Source organism: Lithobates pipiens, unplaced genomic scaffold, assembly GCF_037356315.1.
Source record: "Lithobates pipiens isolate NorthernLeopardFrog02 unplaced genomic scaffold, aLitPip1_a1.2 Scaffold_10, whole genome shotgun sequence".
NCBI lineage: Eukaryota > Metazoa > Chordata > Amphibia > Anura > Ranidae > Lithobates > Lithobates pipiens.
The window spans coordinates 83,551,645-83,572,426 of record NW_027507686.1 but is presented as its reverse complement, the minus strand read 5'-3'; the positions used below and the strand labels follow the sequence as shown (position 1 = coordinate 83,572,426).

The window sequence follows — 20,782 nt, the reverse complement described above, 5'->3', positions numbered from 1 at the left end:
TGGCGGAACCCTCAAATGCAGTGGTAGGCAACCTTTAAAGCAGAGTGTGGCAAAAATTTTTTTCGAAAAAACAGAGCGCATAAAACAAAACGTTCACACTCTCAATCACGAAAAGGAAATATATACTGCAAGGTAACTCTGGTAAAGTTGAAATGTATATGCCAGTCCCAATTCCTGCACCTTTTATTACACACCTCAGATCGGTCACAATTCCTGCCCCTTCAATCCTCAGATCAGTCGCAATTCCTGTCCCTTCACCCTCTCAGATCAGTCCCAAGTCCTGTCTCTTCACACCTCGGATCAGTGCCAATTCTTGCACCTTTACACTTCGGATCAGTCCCAATTTCTGCACCTTTACACATCTGATCAGTCCCAATTCCTGCCCCATCACACCTCAAGGCTTGGGATGTGGCATTTCTCATAAATCCTGGCATGTGACATTTCTCATTTGTCTCCCCTTATGCTTGAGTCTGTCACATGGCTACTTAAAGTGTAAGTTCACCTTTACAGAAAAATCTGTAAGGTGAACTTACACAGGTACCCACCCCCACGGTCCCGCTGACCTGTACCGCCACAATCTCCAGTTCCAAGCCCCAGTATATCTACGTCAGGAGCCGGGGCTTAGAAATTCTCTCTCCATCCTCACGTCTTCTGCATAGCTGACAGGACGGGCTATGCGGCTGCTGATTGGCGCCGCCCATTTGACGCCGGTGACCAATTAGAATGCTCTAAAATGCCCCCCAACATTCAGAGGATTTCTAAGCCCCCGGCTCGCGGCGTGGGTATAACGGGGCTTAGAACTGGAGATTTTGTCGGTACAGGTCAGTGGGCCCTGGGGGGGGGGGGGCAAGGAGGGGGACCTGTGTAAGTTCACCTTACAGAGTTTTCTCTAAATGTGAACTTATCCTTTAAGCAGAGGAGGGTTCAGAGACAGCAGGTCCACACATGTGAAAAGCCCACAGAGGGGGAAAAAAGTGCATAATTACCGCCATGAGCAGTGCTGCTGGCCCCAGGGCACTCGATTCCCTCTCTCCACAGCTGGAATCAATGGAAAGTGCTCACTGATGCCGGCGGGAAAAGAGGTGGATGGGGACCAGTCCCACTGCTGAATCTCCTCTATACTGCCACTGTGCCACTGACTGGCTGAACTGGACCGGCATTCACTTGTGGGATTTGGGTCTCCCAGGATCATTCTCATATGCAACCACCCCCCCCCTGACCGTTGTCCACGTACGCACTGCTTCTCTATAAATCCGCTCAAATAGACCAGCTTTCACGTGTGCGAGGTGTGTCTCCCAGGATCGCTCCCAAGTAGCACCCGAAGGGTGTCCACGTGCCGCGTGTGACGGGGATTGCCAACAACTGCTCTAATGAATGTAGACCTCAAACTTCAATATCGCCACAGTACCCGTCTTTGTGATATGTAGTCATATATACATCACACTGAACATAAGACATAAAAAATGACTGCAAACTTAACAGGGATGGTGGAAACCTCTTCTACAGATATTTGGCTGTGGACTGTGTCAGTAAAGCAGTGGACAGTCAGTAGGGCAGTGGATGATGTCCATTGCATATCAGTGCAGCCTATCAGTGCCCATAAGTTCAGTCTTATCCGTGCTGCCTGCCTGTGCCCATAACTGCAGTCTCATCTGTGCCCACCAGTGCGGTCCCATCTGTACCCACTAGTACCGTCTCATATACAGCTATATATACCTCACCTTCCTTCCTGTATATAAAGACCTTCCTCCATTTATCACTGACTGCAGATATACATCTGTCCTGTATACAGCTATATATACAGTAACACGACAGATGTGTGTCTGCAGTCAATGATGATGGAGGTAGGTCTCTATATACAGGAAGGAAGAAGGTGTGGGTGTATCTATAGCTGTATACACTACTACACAGATAATATACACAAATTGTGAGTACATCTGTCCTGTGTAGTGTATACAGCTATATAGACCCACCTTCTTCCTTTCTGTGTATACCTCATCACTGCAGTCTCATCTGTGCCCACCAGTGCCATCCCATCTGTGTCATCTGCTCCCACTAGTGCCGTCTTATCTGTGCCCACCGGTGTCATTTCATTTGTGCCCACCAATGCCATCTCATTTGTGTCTCATCTCATCAGTCCTGTGTCATATACAGCTATATAGCCCACCTTCCTTCCTGTATATAGAGACCTTCCTCCATCACTGACTGCAGATATACAGTATCTCACAAAAGTGAGTACATCCCTCACATTTTTGTAAATATTTTATTATATCTTTTCATGTGACAACACTGAAGTAATTAAACTTTGCTACAAAGTAGTGAGAGTACGGCTTGTAGAACAGTGTAAATTTGCTGTCCCCTCATAATAACTCAAAACACAGCCATTAATGTCTAAACCGCTGGCAACAAAAGGGAGTACACCCCTATGTGAATATGTCCTAATTGGCCCCAAAATTTCAATATTTCATGTGGCCACCATTATTTTGCAGTACTGCCTTAACCCTCTTGGGCATGAAGTTCTCCAGAGCTTTGCAGGATGCCACTGGAGTTCTCTTCCACTCCATGACGACATCACAGAGCTTGTGGATGTTGGAGACCTTGCGCCTCTCCACCTTTTTGAGGCTGCCCCACAGATGCTCAATAGGGTTTAGGTCTGGAGACATGCTTGGCCAGTCCATCACCTGGTCCATCACCTGGTCAGCCAGGACTGTGGGGGAAGGGAGAGGAGAGCCAGCCAGATCACACACAGAGGGGAATTCCTTCTCTGACACAGCTTGTATCTGAAACGCTGGCCACCGTCAAAGTCCTCCTGGACCGGCTCTTATGATAGACAGCACACCGGTCCAATGCCGGGAAATCAAAGTAGTGCAACGTCTATATTGTAGAGTGGGACTTTAACAGTGGCCAGCATTTAAGATCCAACCTGTGTCAGTGGGAAGTCCTCTCTGTGATCTGTCCAGCTCTCCTCCCTGCGATTCCTGTGCAGAGATAGGCTTCATTCATGAGCGCTGATGAGGCTTCATTCATGAGCGCTGATGAGGCTTCATTCATGGGCGCTGATGAGGCTGCATTCATGGGCGCTGATGAGGCTGCATTCATGGGCGCTGATGAGGCTGCATTCATGGGCGCTGATGAGGCTGCACTGTTGGGCACTTATATGCTGCCGTTGAGGAACACCGATAGGCTCAACTGATAAAGTTGTAGGTAAGTGGTTGTAAACCCTCCTGGAAAAAAAAAAACACCCTGCAAGATGAAGGCATTATGAATTACTTACCCAAGAGCGAAGCCCCTGCAGCTGTCCTCGTCTCCCCCTCTGGCCAGCGACATCTATCCCAGAGGTTACTTCCGGGTATCACAGCTCTGGCGCTGTGATTGGCTGGAGCCCCCGTCACTCCCACGCATGCGCAGCGGCAGCCGGGAATGGCACAGTACAACTGAAGCAATGGTACGTACGCATGTGCCGCATGACGTCGGCAAATACAGGGATTTCTCCTAAACCGTGCATAATTAGGCTTACCTGTAGTTTAAAGTGATTGTAAAGGGTTTACAACCTTTAATATTTATTTGTTGTATCTTAATTCTGCATAAAATATTTAACAGTGTCCTTTCATGAGATCATTTATGAGGGCGTGTTTAGGGATTGAATTAGGGGTGGGGCAGGGTAGGGTTTAGAGGTTTGCTTTTGGGTTTATTAAGGTTTAATGTCCAACACTACATATTCCTACATGAGTCTGTATCGATCTACAAAAATAGCAGCTATATTCCAGTAAAGCCGGATATCTGCCAAGTGCGCCTAATTAAGGTGCATATCCTACTGCTGATATCCTACTGCTGACACAAGAATAATGTAGTAATGTAGTCTAGACAGGAATAAGCTTCACAGCGTTATCAAGCATAACAAATGTGCAAAAGGTCATTGTATATTCTATTCTAAAGCCATGAGCAGTTCCACTTATACATTTTATATACAGAGTGTATGTATATTTATCACTCAGTCCATCAAGTAATCTGAGAAGGATCACTGCATCTCAGGTATAAAGTTATCTGTAGCGGGATACCCAAATCTCAGGCCATTGTGACAGGCAAAACTTCTGCACTTGCTTAACCACTTCATCCCCGGAAGATTTTACCCCCTTCCTGACCAGAGCACTTTTTGCGATTCGGCACGGCGCCACTTTAAATGGCAATTACACAGTCGTGTGACGTTGTACCCAAACAAAATTAACGTCCCTTTTTTCCCATAAATAGAGCTTTCTTTTGGTGGTATTTGATCGCCTCTGCAATTTTAGATTTTTTGCACTATAACAAAAACATTTGACCCACGGTCACGGAGACTGCGGTGACACGACACGCTCGTGACACCGCTTCTTAAATGGGACGTATCTGTATGACCTTTTGCCTGCCAGTGCCATTCTGCCGACGTACATCAGCGTGCGCTGGTTGGCAAGCGTTTAAGATTGCCTGCCTTTTCCTGCCTCCCTTCCCTCTCCCTCTTCCTTTCCCTCTCCCTTTCCCTCTCCTCTCTCCCTCTCCCCTCTCCCCTCTCCCTCTCCCCTCTCCCCTCTCCCCTCTCCCCTCTCCCTCTCCCCTCTCCCTCTCCCTCTCCCCCTCTCCCTCTCCCCCTCTCCCTCTCCCCCTCTCCCTCTCTCTCTCCCTCTCTCTCTCTCCCTCTCCCTCTCCCTCCCTCCCCCTTTCCCTCTCCCTCCCTCTCCCTTTCCCTCTCCCTCCCTCTCTCTCTCTCCCTCTCTCCTTCTCCCTCTCTCTCTCTCTCTCTCTCTCCCTCTCTCTCTCTCTCCCTCTCTCTCTCCCTCTCTCTCTCTCCCCCTCTCTCTCTCCCTCTCTCTCTCTCTCTCTCTCTCTCTCTCTCCCTCTTTCTCTTCTGACCCCCATCTCACTCTCTCACTCGCGCACTCTCTCTCTCTTTTGCGCTCTATCCCCCTCCCCCCAATCTCCTCTCCCCCCCCCCTCTCCTCAAAAAAAATCCCACAGTTCATTCCAAACTCCCACAATGCACTGAAAAAATATAATGCCGAACACTAATTAATGCGCGTTTATAAGCGTTTATCAGCGTTTGTCGTTTTTTGGCGGTAAAAAACGTCACTTTGAATACGAGTTTGTGGTGTTCAGAAAAAAGCCCATAAACTCCACTGCTCATTAAAGCTAAAAAACATCCATGTGTGCATGGACACATAGGCTAACAGAGTGGAGTTTATGGGCTTTTAAAAACATGCCCAAACTCCAATAAACTGCAGTTTATGAACTCCAGTGTGCATGGAACCTTAAGATGAGATAACATTGAGGAGAGTTCAAGGCTGCTGATAAAACACCCAACTGCTCCTAAACGTGAATTTAGCAGCTGCAGTGTACATGAGGCCAATCAGATCTCCTACAGCCTTGATATGTGTGGTTCTTCATTGTGTGAAGTTTGTGACTATTTACTGCATTTTTAATGGAGCACTGTGCAGCTATTTTTTCCGGAGGGTCCCCTTCTTTTTTCTTTTCCCTTCAACTGGCTATCTGCAACAGTACAGTTATGATTATATATTGACACTAATGATTCTACTTTTAATTATGTCAGGTACTGTTTTACTGGGGGGGTTATGGTTTTAAATGAGGATGTTTCTCCTTAATGAATAGGATATACATATATATGCGCGTGCGTTTGAGTTTTTTGGGTGCTATAGGCTCTATGCAATAGACCTATGTTGGACACATTATTTAGACCAGACAGCGGCTCCCCAAGTACCACAACTGCCTGTCCCTCTGACACTGCCAAGAGCCCGCACAGCCCCCCCCCCCCACACGAACAAGCAAGGAGAGAGGGCTTGGTCCGCTCCTCCTCCTCCCGCGACTACCCTGCTGTGTCTGCCTGCCTACACTCCAATCTCCGGCATGCTGTGCCTCAGAAAAAGTTTGGGGAAACTTGAAGCCGATCAACCGGCAGATACATCATGGTTGAAAGATGTCGATGCCTGGGCCTCCATTCTCAGGTGAGTGAGCTCACCATCCACTATTTGTGACTGAAGTTTCCCTCCTCCCCCCTTCTCCCTGTTGCCTCCTCCTGAGTACACTAAGGAAAGGGGGACTCGGATCTAAGGGGTGCTCTGCAGACTCTGATGTACGAGGAAATTGGGGAACCCTAATTTAATGGGAAATGCTGGAAACTCTGTAATTGGCAGCTTTGGTGAGCAGAAACCCCCTTGCATAATAGTTCCCCTTTACACCAGTCCACTGTGTTCCCCCTTAAAAAAAATGCTCTGTGCCGCTAAAGTGTGCAGGTTTGGCTTGAAGCAAAGTTTGCAACCCTACACAGAAAGCACCTTTATAGGGAAATATTCAAATCATTGGAATTAAAACATGGACATAAAATAGAAGGGCAAGCATGCACAAATGGATTCTGGGGGGAAAAAAACATTTTGGGAAGTTTGAGATGGAGATGAGTGTACTGAAAAGAAATACTATACATATTATCTGTGTATAAAAGACATTAAGATTTGATATGTTATTCATCTTTTAAATGAGTGCTTCACATTCTCTTTTATTTCTTATACATTTTTTGATTAATTAAAATGTTCAGTAACATTTGCATTTTATCATCTTTTTCAGCCTCGCAACTCTTCACTTTATTGCTCTGGACAACACTCAGCCTTGCCATGATTATCATAGGTAACAAACAGAGAACCTATTTAAAATATATTACATTCTTTGTCAATTTAATTTTACCATTAATGCAAAAATTGACATTGTTGTTTCCATTTATCTGCAGGGTCCATGCATGTTTACAACTGTCCAGTTGAACCCAAAATCCCAATCTACTTGATAGTAGCTGGCGTCTTTCATCTGCTAGCATTTGCCCTAATCCCGCTGAAGTTGGTTGCTGAAAAAGTGGCATATGGTATAGAGAGTGTGCTGGGCCTCTTTTCTTTTGCCTGGTTTATTGCAGGTACATGTAGTTGGATTTTATTATATCCTCACAATATGTGCAAGTAATTTCCTGTTAAAAATTTAAGAGGAAAAACACATAATCCATGATGTAACTATAAAATACTAGCTGCAGATGGGAACTTCAAATGCAGATACAAGAGATATTCTTAAAGGAGAAGTATGGCCAAAGCGCTTTTGGTCCTACTACTCCTGGGGATCATAGGAGTGCCCTCCATTCTGCACTCCTGTGACCCACATTCAGCTAAAGCCCACTGTTGGCTGACATCACTCAGCTGGTCCAGACTCTAGAGAGATTGTGAATTTAATGTGAGGATCCACCAGGATGCCCTGGACTACCAGCTGGTTCGGCCTCTCGACGTAATGCTAAGACCCTGAGCCAGACGCTCCTGCCCCCTGCACAGTGCAGCTCTCTGAGCACTGAGGACAGAGCGATCCGCTGTCTTTGATTACTCAGTTCTAGGTGTAGAGGTGACAGGGAACAGATGCAGCAGCGGATCAATGCTGCATCCACCTAGGTGAGTATAAATGGTTTTTGTTTTTTTAATCCCAAACTTCTCTTTAACACTCTCTAATACATTTTTATCATGTTGTTTATTTATACTTTACATATTATGTATCTAAATACAACACACATTTAATAAAAACAATAAAAGGACCCCAATACCCACATCAAACAAAAAAAATATTTTTGTTGTACTCTGAACTTAGGAAAGTTAATTCTGATTAGTTGCTCTGGGGTCAGCTCAAAAATATTGTTAGGCTATTCGAGGTGAAGATGAAATATTAATTCTTGAGAAATATAGGCTTTTAGTAGGTTTTCTTTATATTTCCTGTGACAATTAAATTGCTTAACCATACAATACAGGACACGGCTTCCATTATTCAAGACTATAAGATATATGCTATCAGCTTCACTGGCAAACAAAAACTGTCAGGACAACCCCAACAACTTCTCCCACTTGCAACAATCTGTTTTTTGCTAGTGTCCTTAGGTGATGGACAGCCTCTCTCTACTGAGAGAAGGTTTCTTTCTGGTTTAGAACCCCGATTTCTATCTGAAAGATTGGGAAGACTATGCACTGTTCTTCACACAGAGAGGTCGGTTCTCTACCTAGCTGAAGATCCTAGGCAGACTCACATTTTGGTGCTCACCCTTGAAACAGTACAATGAGGTGCAGTTGGCTACATGTCCAGGGCAATGAAGATCCGCATCGATGTCACCCAATGCCCAAAGACGACCGCTATGCAGGAGGGGTCAGTCCTCATCTGCTGTGTTATTCCCTTGTACCCCTTCCTCTGCGGGTTCCACTTCACACGTCCTACATTCAATCATTCAACCACCCCTATGGCCTTTTTGCTCTGTGTTTTTGCTTGGTGTCTAATAAAGGTTCTTGTGGTAAAAGCCAAGGAAGCTTAGACTTCTGTAGTGTATCAATGCTTTACTAAATAGAAAAGCCAAACATATAACTGCACAATTCATAGTTACAACATATGCCTACAACATGCACAAGCCAATTATCCTTTCTAAGCATGTACAATATGTATTCAATAAGTAAACTAAACAGTTACTCAACATAGAGATGGAATCATGATGAATGTTCTTCATGGTTCTTTTCTCAGAGTCCAACACCTACTCCAAAGGCCCTCAGCTTCTAGCAGCCATGTCTTGTCTCTTTGTCTTCCAAAACAACTCTTTTGTCTCTCCACATGATTGTTTAAAAAAGTCCTAAACTACTAATCCCCCCCCCCCAAACTTCAGCTTACATCATACCCTGTCCTCTGCTTAGCTCCTAAACTAATCCAACTGGTTTATTTGCATATCAATGGGGGAAGCCTGGCTTCTTAATGCAGCACATGATCTTAAAAAACAAATCTAATCTAACAATTACTTTTGCTATAAAATCACCTAAATTGCAGCAACCGATTTTGAGTATTCTTAGGGGATCCGCTTGCCCTCATGGTGGATGTCAGGCACAAGGGAAAGGGGGTGAGGAGGCATGCCAATGCACACTATGCGCACAGGGCTATAATGAGGTTATGCAGGGTTAATCTGATGTAAGGGCTTACCTAGGTTGGAGTTCATGGCGCAGAGATGTACGCTCACCCTTGCAAATAAACACAGCCCACGGTAACAAAGAGATAAGCTACCTGGGCTGTGAATCTGTGCACAGGGGCTAGACAGGAATAGCCATGGGATAGTAGCGGTAAAGCCGCAGACAGGGATTCCAGAAGTCAGGATAATGATAAACAAAACCAGGGTCTGAAGCCGGGGTCAGTCTTGCAACTCTGGAACACTGCAACAGAAGCCAGGTATACTTGACAAACCTGAGAAAATGAACTGACAAAGCTCTCAGAGTGAGACAGAGTTTAATACCCAGCTAATTAGGTAACCTGCCTCAGCTGATCCAGGAGTGACAGGTACAAACACAACAGTACTTCATGCTAAACTAGGCATGGCTGGAAAGCAGGCTGAATAGAATGAGGTGTGGCTCAGAGGTAAAGAAAACAGGAGCAAGAACAGACAGTCATGAGTTTAATATCGCCCAAAGCCACTTGGGGCGCGACCATACCTGGCCGTCTGCAAGATATGGTAGTGACAGTGACGTCTGAAAACTTTGCTTCTGGTACTTTGGACCTCATTGTCCACACCTTAGAATCTCTCCATCTGCTCAGGTACCCCCCATTTCTCCTTTTAACTAGAAATGTATTTTCATGAGACCTTTAGAAAGCGTTTGCTGCCATAGCGACTTCAGGACACAGTGTGCTGCTCACTAACACTACAGGGAAGGGCACACCTATGTCGTCAGTAGTTCCCGATAAACCTAGTTGTATCCCTAGTGTTGTATCCCCTGAAAGACCAGAGGCTTCCGAGCAGTCAATAAGTCAACGCTGTTGCTTCACCCTTTATCACTAAGGATGAACTGTCCTTGCCCCTAGTTGCGTTAGAGCACATAAATGCTGACATGATTGCCTCCATCCCGAAGGGTGACAAGAAGAGTGACAGATCCCCCTTGCCAGAGCCTCCTAGTTTGGAGTAGGACTGGGTTGAGGATGGGGAAGAGCTAAAAGCTCTGGATTCTGTGGAGGGCCTGGTGGATTAGTCTGCTTCCGAGCAATCTGGACAAGAAGATATCCAGTTGATGTCTGCCTCTCAGTCGCAGAGGCTTTTTATCCTGACTCTTACCGAGATGGTTTGTTCTGCCTTTAAGTTGTCTCTTGCAGAGATTACTGAGCCCCCTTTGTCCTCTTTGGGGTCCCTGAGGCCTCTTCAGGCCACACAGGATTTCCCCTTACATCCTCTGTGGGAACTGGCAATGTATGCTTATTGGGAACAGCCTGACAGGATATTTGTTCCTCCTAAGAGGTTTTCCCTTTTATATCCCATGGATGAAAAGTTTGTTGAGAAGTGGAGAATGCCAACCATAGATGCAGCAGTCTCTTCCTTTAAACAAGAACTTAACTTGTCCGGTAGATAACGCACAGGGCTTGAAAGACCCTGTTGACAAAAAAACTGCAGTCATTATTAAAGACTTCCTTTTCTTTGGCCTGTTCAGCTATTCAGCCAGCTGTTGCAGCAATTGGTATCGTCCCAACTATAGCAGTTAAACTAACAAGTCTTTAGTTCTTTGGTAAAGACTTTGACCTTTTTAAATATAGGCACCATATTGGTCCTACGCCAATCCAGTGGTACTATTCCAAGTCCTTAATGAGTCCCTAAAAATTAGAAACCATGGCTTTGAATCTTTTAGGATCTGTGGGTAGATGCCATCTGGTCCAGGTGCTTTATCCACCTTTATTCTATCTAAATATTTCTGGACCATATCACTTTTGAGCCAATGTTGATCATTCGGGGCTGTGTCAATTGCCTCCCCATTATGGACTTGAGCTCCCCCTTGCTCCTTTGTATACAAACAGCTAAAGTATTTAATATGCCTTTTCTTTGTCTCCAGTCAACCACTCCAGATTATTTTGTAGCGGCCCTACATGCTCAGACCTGACCTTTTTACTATTCATATATTTTAAAAAAAAATTGGCGGTTTTTCCCACTATCATTTGCAATCTGTAGTTTTTGTTTTGAATTTTCACGTCCTTTTTACATATTTTGTTATATTCTTTGTAACATTTAAGCAATGATAGTGTTTCTTCATTTTTTTTTATATTTCTTAACAGCGCTTTTCTTATTATTTATAGCTTTTTTTAACTTTGGCTGAGCCGTTTTATTTGTAGCATTCTAAACTTCTTGCCCATAGGAATATACTTTGCAGTGAGTTCCCATACACTCTTTGAAGAATTCCTATTTCTGTTCTGTGTTCATCTATGCCAATATTCCCTCCCAGTCTAAGTCTAGGAGAGCAGCCCTCATCCTTAGAAATTGTACTCCCTTAAAATTAAGTATTTTTATATTTCCAGTATGCGTTTGTTGCGTACAGCTAACGTTAATTTAAATTGTGTAACCGCATGATTTTGAAAATGTGGGTAATTTTAAGTTGAGCCCAGTTACATAGTTAGTCTGGTTGAAAAAAGACACAAGTCCATCTAGTTCAATCAACATAGAAATAAATAAATAAATTCTACAATCCTATATACACAATCCTATACCCACACTTGATCCAGAGGAAGGCAAAAAAAAAACAGCAAAGCATGATTCAATTTGCTCCAGCAGGGGAAACAAATCCCTTCCTGTTCTAAAAAGTAGTGAAATAGTAATGAAGATGTAGTGAGAGAAATACGTTACTATAATCCGCAGTACTGGTAGAAGGCCAGTAAGTGCAGAGTGCAACAGATATAATATTTCTGTATAGGGAATAGAATGGATTTTGATAATACTAGAACAAAGTAAAATTAGAATTAAATTAAAGTGCAGCAAAAATTCATATAAGAATGGATTTTGATAATACTAGAACAGAGTAAAATATCATGAGATCCCCTGATGAAGTCACGTGGTCGTGACAAGATAGGCGCTTCATATTGACGTAGCCAGCATGAGCTTGCTGCTGGTAGGAGATAAGTGTTATTCATTTGTTTATGTGAGTACCCTGTATAATATTTTAATAAATATGCCGATTGTTTAAAATTACTACACTATGGTACTCCCCCCCCTCTTTTGATTTGCTCTTGCTCCCACTGAGAGACAAAGACGAAAAATAAGGACCCATTGGGATAAATATCCAGGGATAGGGGGAGAAGAACTAATACATCCAGTGTTTGTGTACATGCGATTACCTCTTTACCGCAAGGTAAGGGGCCACTACTTATCAGTGTGTGTTTGCACGAAGTGGAGAAACACCTGGATGTTTTCTCCTTTTGGAATTGTTGCACATCTAAATACTTGCAGAGTGAAGCACCTGCACTTTAGAATATTTGCACTATATGCATGGCTGAACATTAATATATTTATTATATTTATATGCCGATTTATGCATAGAAGACTTTTTGGATAAATAGACTAGCACTCATTTTTGTTGGATTTGCACAAATTTATCATTTGTGTGATATAAATTCATATATCAGTTGTTACTTTTTTTTTTTTTTTTTTTATCGGCACAGGTTAGATTCACAGAAAGTTATGCATAGTAACACCATCTATACACTGCTTTAGTGTACTGTATACATATTATTTATTATTTTTTGATCTCATTCACTTTGCACTTTATTGCGGATTTTTGCACGGATTTTATATACATTACTGTTTACATTTGCATTTTTGCACTGTGTGATATGTTTTAATTGAAAGGTGAAGATATTGACTCACCTTTCGTGCACAGGATCTTATTATATGAATTTTTGCTGCACTTTAATTTTATTCAAATTTTACTTTGTTCTAGTATTATCAACGACTATTCTTTTCCCTATACGGAAATATTATATCTGTTGCACTTACTGGCTTTCTACCAGTACTGCGGATTATAGTAACGTATTTCTCTCACTACATCTTCATTACTATTTCTCCTATCATATTACTATTTCACTACTCTTTAGAAGAGCACAACAACACTCTCTTAATTTAATACTATTTGTAGTGGATACAGTTTGATCCACATTCGGTGTCTGCAGCAGTTCATTTTTGATGCTTTTTACATGGTAGCGCAGGAATATTTATTCATTACATAAATCCCTTCCTAATCCGCCAGGAGGCAATCGGATATTCCCTGGATCAACTTTACCTATAAAAGTTTGTATTCATTTATGTTATGTAATTATATTGTGATTTGAAAATTGCGGTCACTGGGCTAAAATAAAGATTCTTAATTATCAGAGGGTAATCTACTGCTAGTATCTCCACTACTGTGATTTCCTTTGCCTATATTATAGCAGAGGTCACTCTGTAAGACTGTAAGAGACATCTTGCAAAGATTTATGTATAGTCTGTGTTGAGAAGTGACTGGGGGCACATTACTAATGCCACTGGTGCCAGCTTATTAGGAGAAAAGCCACCTCAGTAGATACCATACATATTAAACTGTGTCCCAATCTGGCCACAAATTGTCACCTATAGAGACACCTTTAGAGACTTAGAAGTGTTTTGTGGACTGTGCATCTTTTCTGACCCTTACTACATTTAAAAAATTATATTTTACAGATATATTTCTCAAATTGAAAACTGGCATATTTTTCCCTTGTTTTTTCTTTTAGGTAGTGTCTGGGTTTTTCGAATCTATCAAGACAATCCAAGACGCTGCAATGATTTAGTATATAAATTTGCGTTTGGAATCCTGATCTTTGAGTATATCTTTCTGGCATTCCTTGTTGCAGTCATTTGTCTCTGTACATGTTGTGCAGGTCTCCTGGTAAGTAAGCTATTATGTAAACATACTGTATATATTACCACATGCCCAACACTTGCCCAATATAAGTGAGAAAATCATTATCATTTAATATTAAAGATGAGCTCCAGTCGACCCCCCCACCCCCAAAAAAAAAGTTAGCAGCTACAAATACTGTAGATGTTTACTTTATATATAAGGACAATTGCCTGCCCAGGGGTCCAGCGCTGTCCTCACCCGAGGTGAATCTTTAAACCACTTTGAGTCCAGACGCCAACATCTTAAATAAGAAATGGAGTGAAGCCTTATGGCTTCACAACCAGTTTCCCACTGCACATGCACAAGCCATGCTGCACATTGTGAATGATCCCGCAGTCTTCTGGAACCTGTGATGTGTCTCAGAAGTCTGTGGGGAAAGGGGAGGATGCCGAACCTCCACTTGGATCGCCGCAGCAATCTAGCCGAATGTTGGAGATGGTACCTGTCAAAACCAGGTACCTGTCCCCCCCCCCTCCAATAAAGTGGCAATTGTTTAAGAGGAGGGGGGTGGATGCAAACAAGTGAAACTTCCCCTCCCTGAACTTCTACTAAGGGTTGGTTCACACTGGAATGCGCATGTTCCTTTGCCATCTGGTTTTGAAAACCCATTCATTTGTCTGGCTTGCCAAACGTGGAGGAATGCACAAAACATAGTGCAGTCACTACTTTCAGATTGCACTGCACCAAACTGCATGGTACTGCAGTACAATGAGGTTTGGCAGCAGCAAATGCAGATGCGTTTGGGGTGCCATTAACAAGTAATGCAGCTCGCTGGTTGAACGGAAAGAAAAACTGATAGATTCCTCCATTAAGACAGGCGGTGTTGATGCAGAGATCTCTCCTGATGATCTGATGCTGGTTTTCCAGCATGACTGTTCAACAGAAGCCAGTTGTTAGACCGGCTTCTGCTGAACAGAGAAGAGTACACACATACTGAAGTTGGCAAGTTCCTGCTGAAGCAGGTGACTTTTCAGAATTTGTGTGTGTAGCGGCCATAACCCTTTGCAGGGCGGCCTTAACTTTTTGGGCTTACCGGTTACATCTGCTTGGCTTGTTCTTCAACGTCTAGGGGTTCCCAGGGTTGATACCCAACAACTTTGGATGCTGACACCAATAAAGTCCTTTTGAAAGGTTTTATTTTGCAGGGGTAACATCCAACAACACAGTCTCGTATAGGAACAGAGGACAAGGGTGAAGAACTGGGGCACCTTAAACTGCAGACATAACAAAGTCTCTAGTACCACCCAGAGAGTAGCCACTCACAGCTGGGCGCTTCAAGGCTGAACAAATCTCTAGCCAGAGATTATGGCAGTCAGCACTTTGATTCAGAACTTGTAAAATCTCTAACCTTAAACAAGTTGTAACTGAAAGTGACCAGGAACCTTTTTCCTCAGTACCTGGAACGTTCTCTGTCTCTTTGAGAGTACTGAAAAAAGCGTGGATTCGTCAATGTCCTTCCCAACTCAGTAACCAGGCACTTCTCAGGATGCCAACTTGTTCCCCCTCCTGAAAAGTCCTCCCCTGGTCACCTTCACGAGCTGTGGTGCCTCTCCAAGCCGAGAGCACACCCGGACACCTTGAATCCTCCCTCAGTTACTGCACCTCGGACTAGCCGGCTCCGAGACTCGGGAACAGACGGATCCCTACCCCAGACCAGGCGGGTCTATTGAGGGTAACCAACAGAAGCATGTTGCGGAGCATTGAATGCTCCATGACCGGGACCCCTCGCGGGGCTACCTCGGTGCAGGAAACAGGGACAGACCGCTAGGGCCTCACGAACGAACCACTCGTAACACGTGACCTCAACATCTTAAGTACCCTTCCCCAGACTCCTCAGTGGGCCCCGGCACACCCACTGATTGGCTCAGAGGAAGCTGATACCCAAAGCGTCCAACCAGGTCTGGTTCTGGCCTGTCATGTGCACCTCACTGTACACATGACTATGCAGAACTCTAAAGCCCCATACACACTATAAGTTTTTCTGCTGAGTTTTTCCTCCAGGTTTACCAAAACCATGTAGTAGAATGGCCTGCCTGATTGCATACACATTGAAACTCCTAAGGTTTGACCTCATATTATATGGTTTTGGTAAATCTGAAGGAAAAACTCAGCAGAAAAACTGATAGTGTGTATGGGGCATAAGTCCCCGTACACACGGTCGGACATTCTGCCAACCAAATCCGTCGGATTTTGTCCATCGGATTGTGTCCGAAACTGTTGCATACACACGGTCGGACAAAGTTGTCGAAAAATCCGATCTTTCAGAACGTGATGACGTAATTTTGTTACGATGGGACTACGTTCAGGCTAGTAGCCAATAGCTTTGATGTAGGAATTTGATCTGAGCATGCGTGGCACTTTGTCCGATCAGAATTCTCTACACATGATCGGAGTATGTCCTATCGGACCAGTTTGTCGGAAAATATTTCCAACAAGTTGGAAAATTTGGTCCGACGGATATTCCGACGGAAACAGTCCGATGCATACCACACACAGTCGGATTATCCGACAACATGGTCCGATAGGACACATTCCGATGGATTCTCCGACCACGTGTACAGGGGCTAACACAGCCCAGCCAAACTGATGTCAATGTTAACCTACATAATTAACCCTCAGAACCTCATTACCGTTCTGAGGCAAAAACTAAATTTACAGTCGAATGACGCTTTGTCCAAAGTGTCATCTGCTACATGTGTATACCCAGATTTAGATTGTTTAGCTTTCATGTACAATGAATTATGCACCAAATGATTCTGAGCCATGCAATGCAACAGCTACTACTTTTTCTGAAGAAGAAAACCAAAGAATTTCAAAATTCAACTTGCTGACCAGCCTGTGACCAACCAAATTGACGTGCCTAACAGTATGCATTAAAACAGCGGTTTAGTTGCACACATTTGCAAATACATGTGTAGGCTGCAGGCCCCAGCAAGGCACCCTGTTACCTGCAGTCCCTACCTCCTGACTTTTAAGAGTCTCCACAATGGGAGCACATGCATTATAATGAAAAGATGGAGGGCAAGTGACTGGAGGGAGTCCACTCCTCCTAAAGGCGCAGGAGCACACTGAACACCCAGCACATAACAAAGGTGTCAGTGCATTGCCTGACCAATATATCAACAATACAACAAATGGTCACTGCTTCCACCTATAACTGTTCTTTACAGCAGGGAGCACTGGGAGGGCGAACGCATGTCAAATAAAACCAAAGAATTTCCAAGCTCATCTTACCGACCAGCCTGTGACCCACCAAATTGACCTGTCTAACAGTATGCGTTAAAAACAGGAGTTTAGTTGCACACATTTGCAAATACATGCATAAGCTGCAGGCCCCAGGAAGGCACCCTGTTACCTACAGTCCCTACCTTACCTGCATTAAATGCGAAATACCTTTTCTCAGCAGTATATAGCAGTCTTGTGACTTCTATTAGTGTCGGCAAAACAATGGATTAACCACTTCAATACCAGGCACTTTCCCCCCTTCCTGCCCAAGCCAATTTTCAGCTTTCAGCGCTGTTGCTATTTAAATGACAAATGCGTGGTCATGCTACACTGTACCCAAACAAATTTCTTTTAATTTTGTTCCCACAAATAGAGCTTTCTTTTGAAGGTATATGATCACCTCTGTGATTTTTATTTACAGCTAAACAAATAACAAATAAAAAAATTTCTCTTCATTTCTGTTACAAAATTGTTCTCCTTCACTGATGGGCACTGATGAGGCTGCACTGATGGGTACTGACGGGGCTGCACTGAAAGCACTTATGAGATGGTACCAATGAGGTGGCACTGATAGGTGGCACTGATATGCAGCACTGATGGGCATTGATAGGCGCCATTTTGGGCACTCATAGATGGCACTGATGGGCACTCATTTAGCCGCAAGTGCATCAATACAAGTATTTTATTGCTGCCCTTGGCAAATGTGGTGTTCAGCAGTGCAATATACTTCCCTTTAAATCAGATAGCCACGGATGATCTGTCCATGAATCGGTCTCTGCTAAATGGGCATATGGGACACAATTAGCATGTAATAAGCCTTGTAAGGGACAAGTATTGCTTTGTGTCTTTATCACCCATTCACAGACCATCAAGGATTTGATATATGGAAGTGTTCATATTCAGTGTATAGTGAAGTTAGTTTGCACCATTACAGTGGCATCCTGTGTGTGATTTTTAAAGTGACAACGTTGTCTCTTTATTTTAACCAATTTTATTGTGTTTAGAGGGGTGGTTTACACTGCCCATGTTTAAAATATGGGTTCCTGTTTATTATTAGATTTTTGTACTATTAAAGATTTATTCAGCAATTAAATACCATGGTTTGGTCCTCCCTTCAACTACTTGTCCCCTTCCACGCTTGTTTCCCAATCTTTTTGTAAAGAAGCACAGTTGTGGAGGTACCCCGTCCACATGGACAAATTCGTATTTTTTTTTGTTTGACACTGTCAGAGTTTGAGATCCATCTTTTATGCTCTTTTTGACACTGATGGGCACCGATAGGTGGCATTGATGCATTGATGGACACTGTTGGGTGGCATCCTTGGTGGCCATGGGTCCTTGGTGGACATACCTGGTGGTCACAAGTGGTGGGCATCCTTAGTGGTCCTGGTTGCGTCCCTGGTGGTCCTGGATGGAAATCCTCGGGGGGGGGGGGGGGGGCTGTGCTGATAAACCTGCCGTTATGCGGCTTTTCCTGTTTACACCATGATCAGCTGTGATTGGACACAGCTGATCACATGTTAAAGAGTCTCCATCAGAGACTCTTTACCTAGATTGGAGTTGGTTGCAGTGTGTCAGACTGATGGCGGGCGGGAAGTGGTTAAGCTTGTAGGGGAAGTTTTCATTCTTTTCTGACTGTCCTATGAAGCTGCATGACCACTAACCCCCTGCCTGGACAGTGCTGATTGGCCCTGTGCTGATCACATGCACCTTCCCAAAACAAAACCTGTCTAGCAATACACAGCAAACTGAGCATGTGCAGAGTGCCTCCTAGGGCTGTACAGTTAAAGAATGGGAGTATCAGATGTAACGGAAAGTGCCACACTCCGCTTGAGTGCTTCCGTCATATACTACTTCCAGTCTGAATATAGATATTAGATATTATAGTCGCATATTACAACCCAACCAAGAACTAGGCAGGACTCGTTTGGCTGCAAAGCTGGAATATGAACTGTTTATTTGAACATGGGTACAGAGATATACACTCAGAGAACAATCCCCCCTTCTTTGTACAATGACACAGGGCAGGGTAGACTAGATTCAGACACACATCTTTTTTTACCCAAGGCTGACAAACACAATAGAACAATGGGATACAGGCACTTAACAAACGCATAGCAACCCCCTCTCCACCTAAAACCATCTACAAATGGTTTCTGATGAAAGGTGAACTTTATCGTCGTATATTCTTGAGGGATATTGTTCAAAAATATTAATGTCCCAAGTGAAAGAGCCCCTTCATTCCTCCAACACAAAGCACACATATAAGACCCTGGATAACGGGTAAAAGGGAATGCTGAGTCCAGTGTGGTTGTACGGTGAGGCTCATTAGTGCAGATCAGACTGGAGTTCTCGGTCACCCTGTGCCCCTAATAAACACACAGGGTAACTTACACATAGTAGGGCCCAGGGGAGCTGGACGAAGAGTTTCACGAGTTTGCAAAGGTAAGCTGGGGTCCACAAGACCCCCTTCCAAAGTGACTCCCGTCACGTCAGACAAGACAGGATCAAACAGCCTTTTTACACAATGTGGCCGATTAACCCCTTAGGGTCCACAGTGAGAATAACTAGCTTTGCTGCATATGCACGCTGATTTTAGAGTTATGGGATTAGTAACACTGTAATTAATTTTGTCATCTCATATATTTCTGCATTAATGTATAGATTGAAACTAGTCTCTCTTTTCAGGCGGCAGGTGGAGATATAGAAACTCCTGTCGGGAACCACTCTCCAGAAGATGAAGAAGCTCTGAAGTAAAACAGGAAGGGAGGTTGCCAAGAACATCGTTTCTTTATTTCAAGTTATTCTAAATGGTGAAATAAATTTTGAATAGGCATATTCATCCAGCAGGTCAAAAAAGAGTGTTAAGAAGTAGTTTTTTTTAGAATCTGAAGTTAAATTTGCATTGGAAGTGAATACAGAAATCATCAATACAAAGAATACATTTTTTTTTTCTCATCGTGGTATCTGCTACATAAAGAGTCCATTGACTGCCCTTATGTCAAATATAGCAATGCTGCTTTAGAATTTAGATGTCAAATTGCTACGTATCCATTGCCCTCTCCCTATAAGCCAGTAAACGAATGAGGTTTCGCTGGCAAAACATATGTAATCCATGTTCACTGCCACCAACCATTCTGATGCGTGTATTTGGATTGATTTACAGAAGAAACTACAGTACTGGAGACCTGGAGGAAGGGGCTGACCTAAACCACCTACAGCTCTGCAACTTTCCTTCAATTACTATATGTAACCACATAGTTACTTATTCCCACTGTGCTGAGATCTTCCCTGTGGGGCCTGCTTGGTACAACTCCATTCATTCATTCATTCATTCAAAAAAACAAAAACCTAGCGAATGTTTTGAATTTTGAGACAATCTATGTATTGGGAGGGACTCCCCCACTTGGACTTCCTGGTTTGGGAGTTAAAGTGATTGTAAAGTCTTGTTTAAAAAAAAAACATGTTATACTTACCTCCTCTGTGGAGTTGGTTTTGCACAGAGAAGCCTGGATCCTCCTCTTCTCAGGTCCCTCTTTGCTGCTCCTGGCCCCTCCCTCCAGCAGCTTCCTATGGGGAAACTGGAGCCGAGTCACAGCTCTGTGTGTCCATTCAGACACTGAGCCATGACCTGGCCCCACCCCCTGTCTCCCCTGATTGGCTGACTAAGTGATTGACAGCCACGGGAGCCAATGGCGCCACTGCTGTGTCTCAACCAATTAGGAGGAGTGTCCCAGATGACTTAAACATTTGTTGACATCGCTGGAGAGAGATGGTGCTCAGGTAAGTATTAGGGGGGTGCTGGGGAG

At 43.8% G+C, this 20,782-nt stretch overlaps 1 protein-coding gene across 1 annotated transcript in view; it reads left to right on the top strand.

The window, feature by feature from the left end:
- Positions 1-20,307, top strand: part of LOC143933495 (transmembrane protein 272-like) — a 136,540-nt gene extending 116,233 nt beyond the window's left edge. Inside the window, exons 4-7 of the mRNA XM_077456413.1 lie at positions 6,607-6,666; positions 6,767-6,943; positions 13,579-13,733; positions 19,662-20,307. Of these exons, the coding sequence (XP_077312539.1) occupies positions 6,607-6,666; positions 6,767-6,943; positions 13,579-13,733; positions 19,662-19,730 (461 nt within the window). The 3' untranslated portion in view covers positions 19,731-20,307. The remainder of the gene's footprint in view (positions 1-6,606; positions 6,667-6,766; positions 6,944-13,578; positions 13,734-19,661) is intronic.
- Positions 20,308-20,782: the final 475 nt, after the last annotated feature.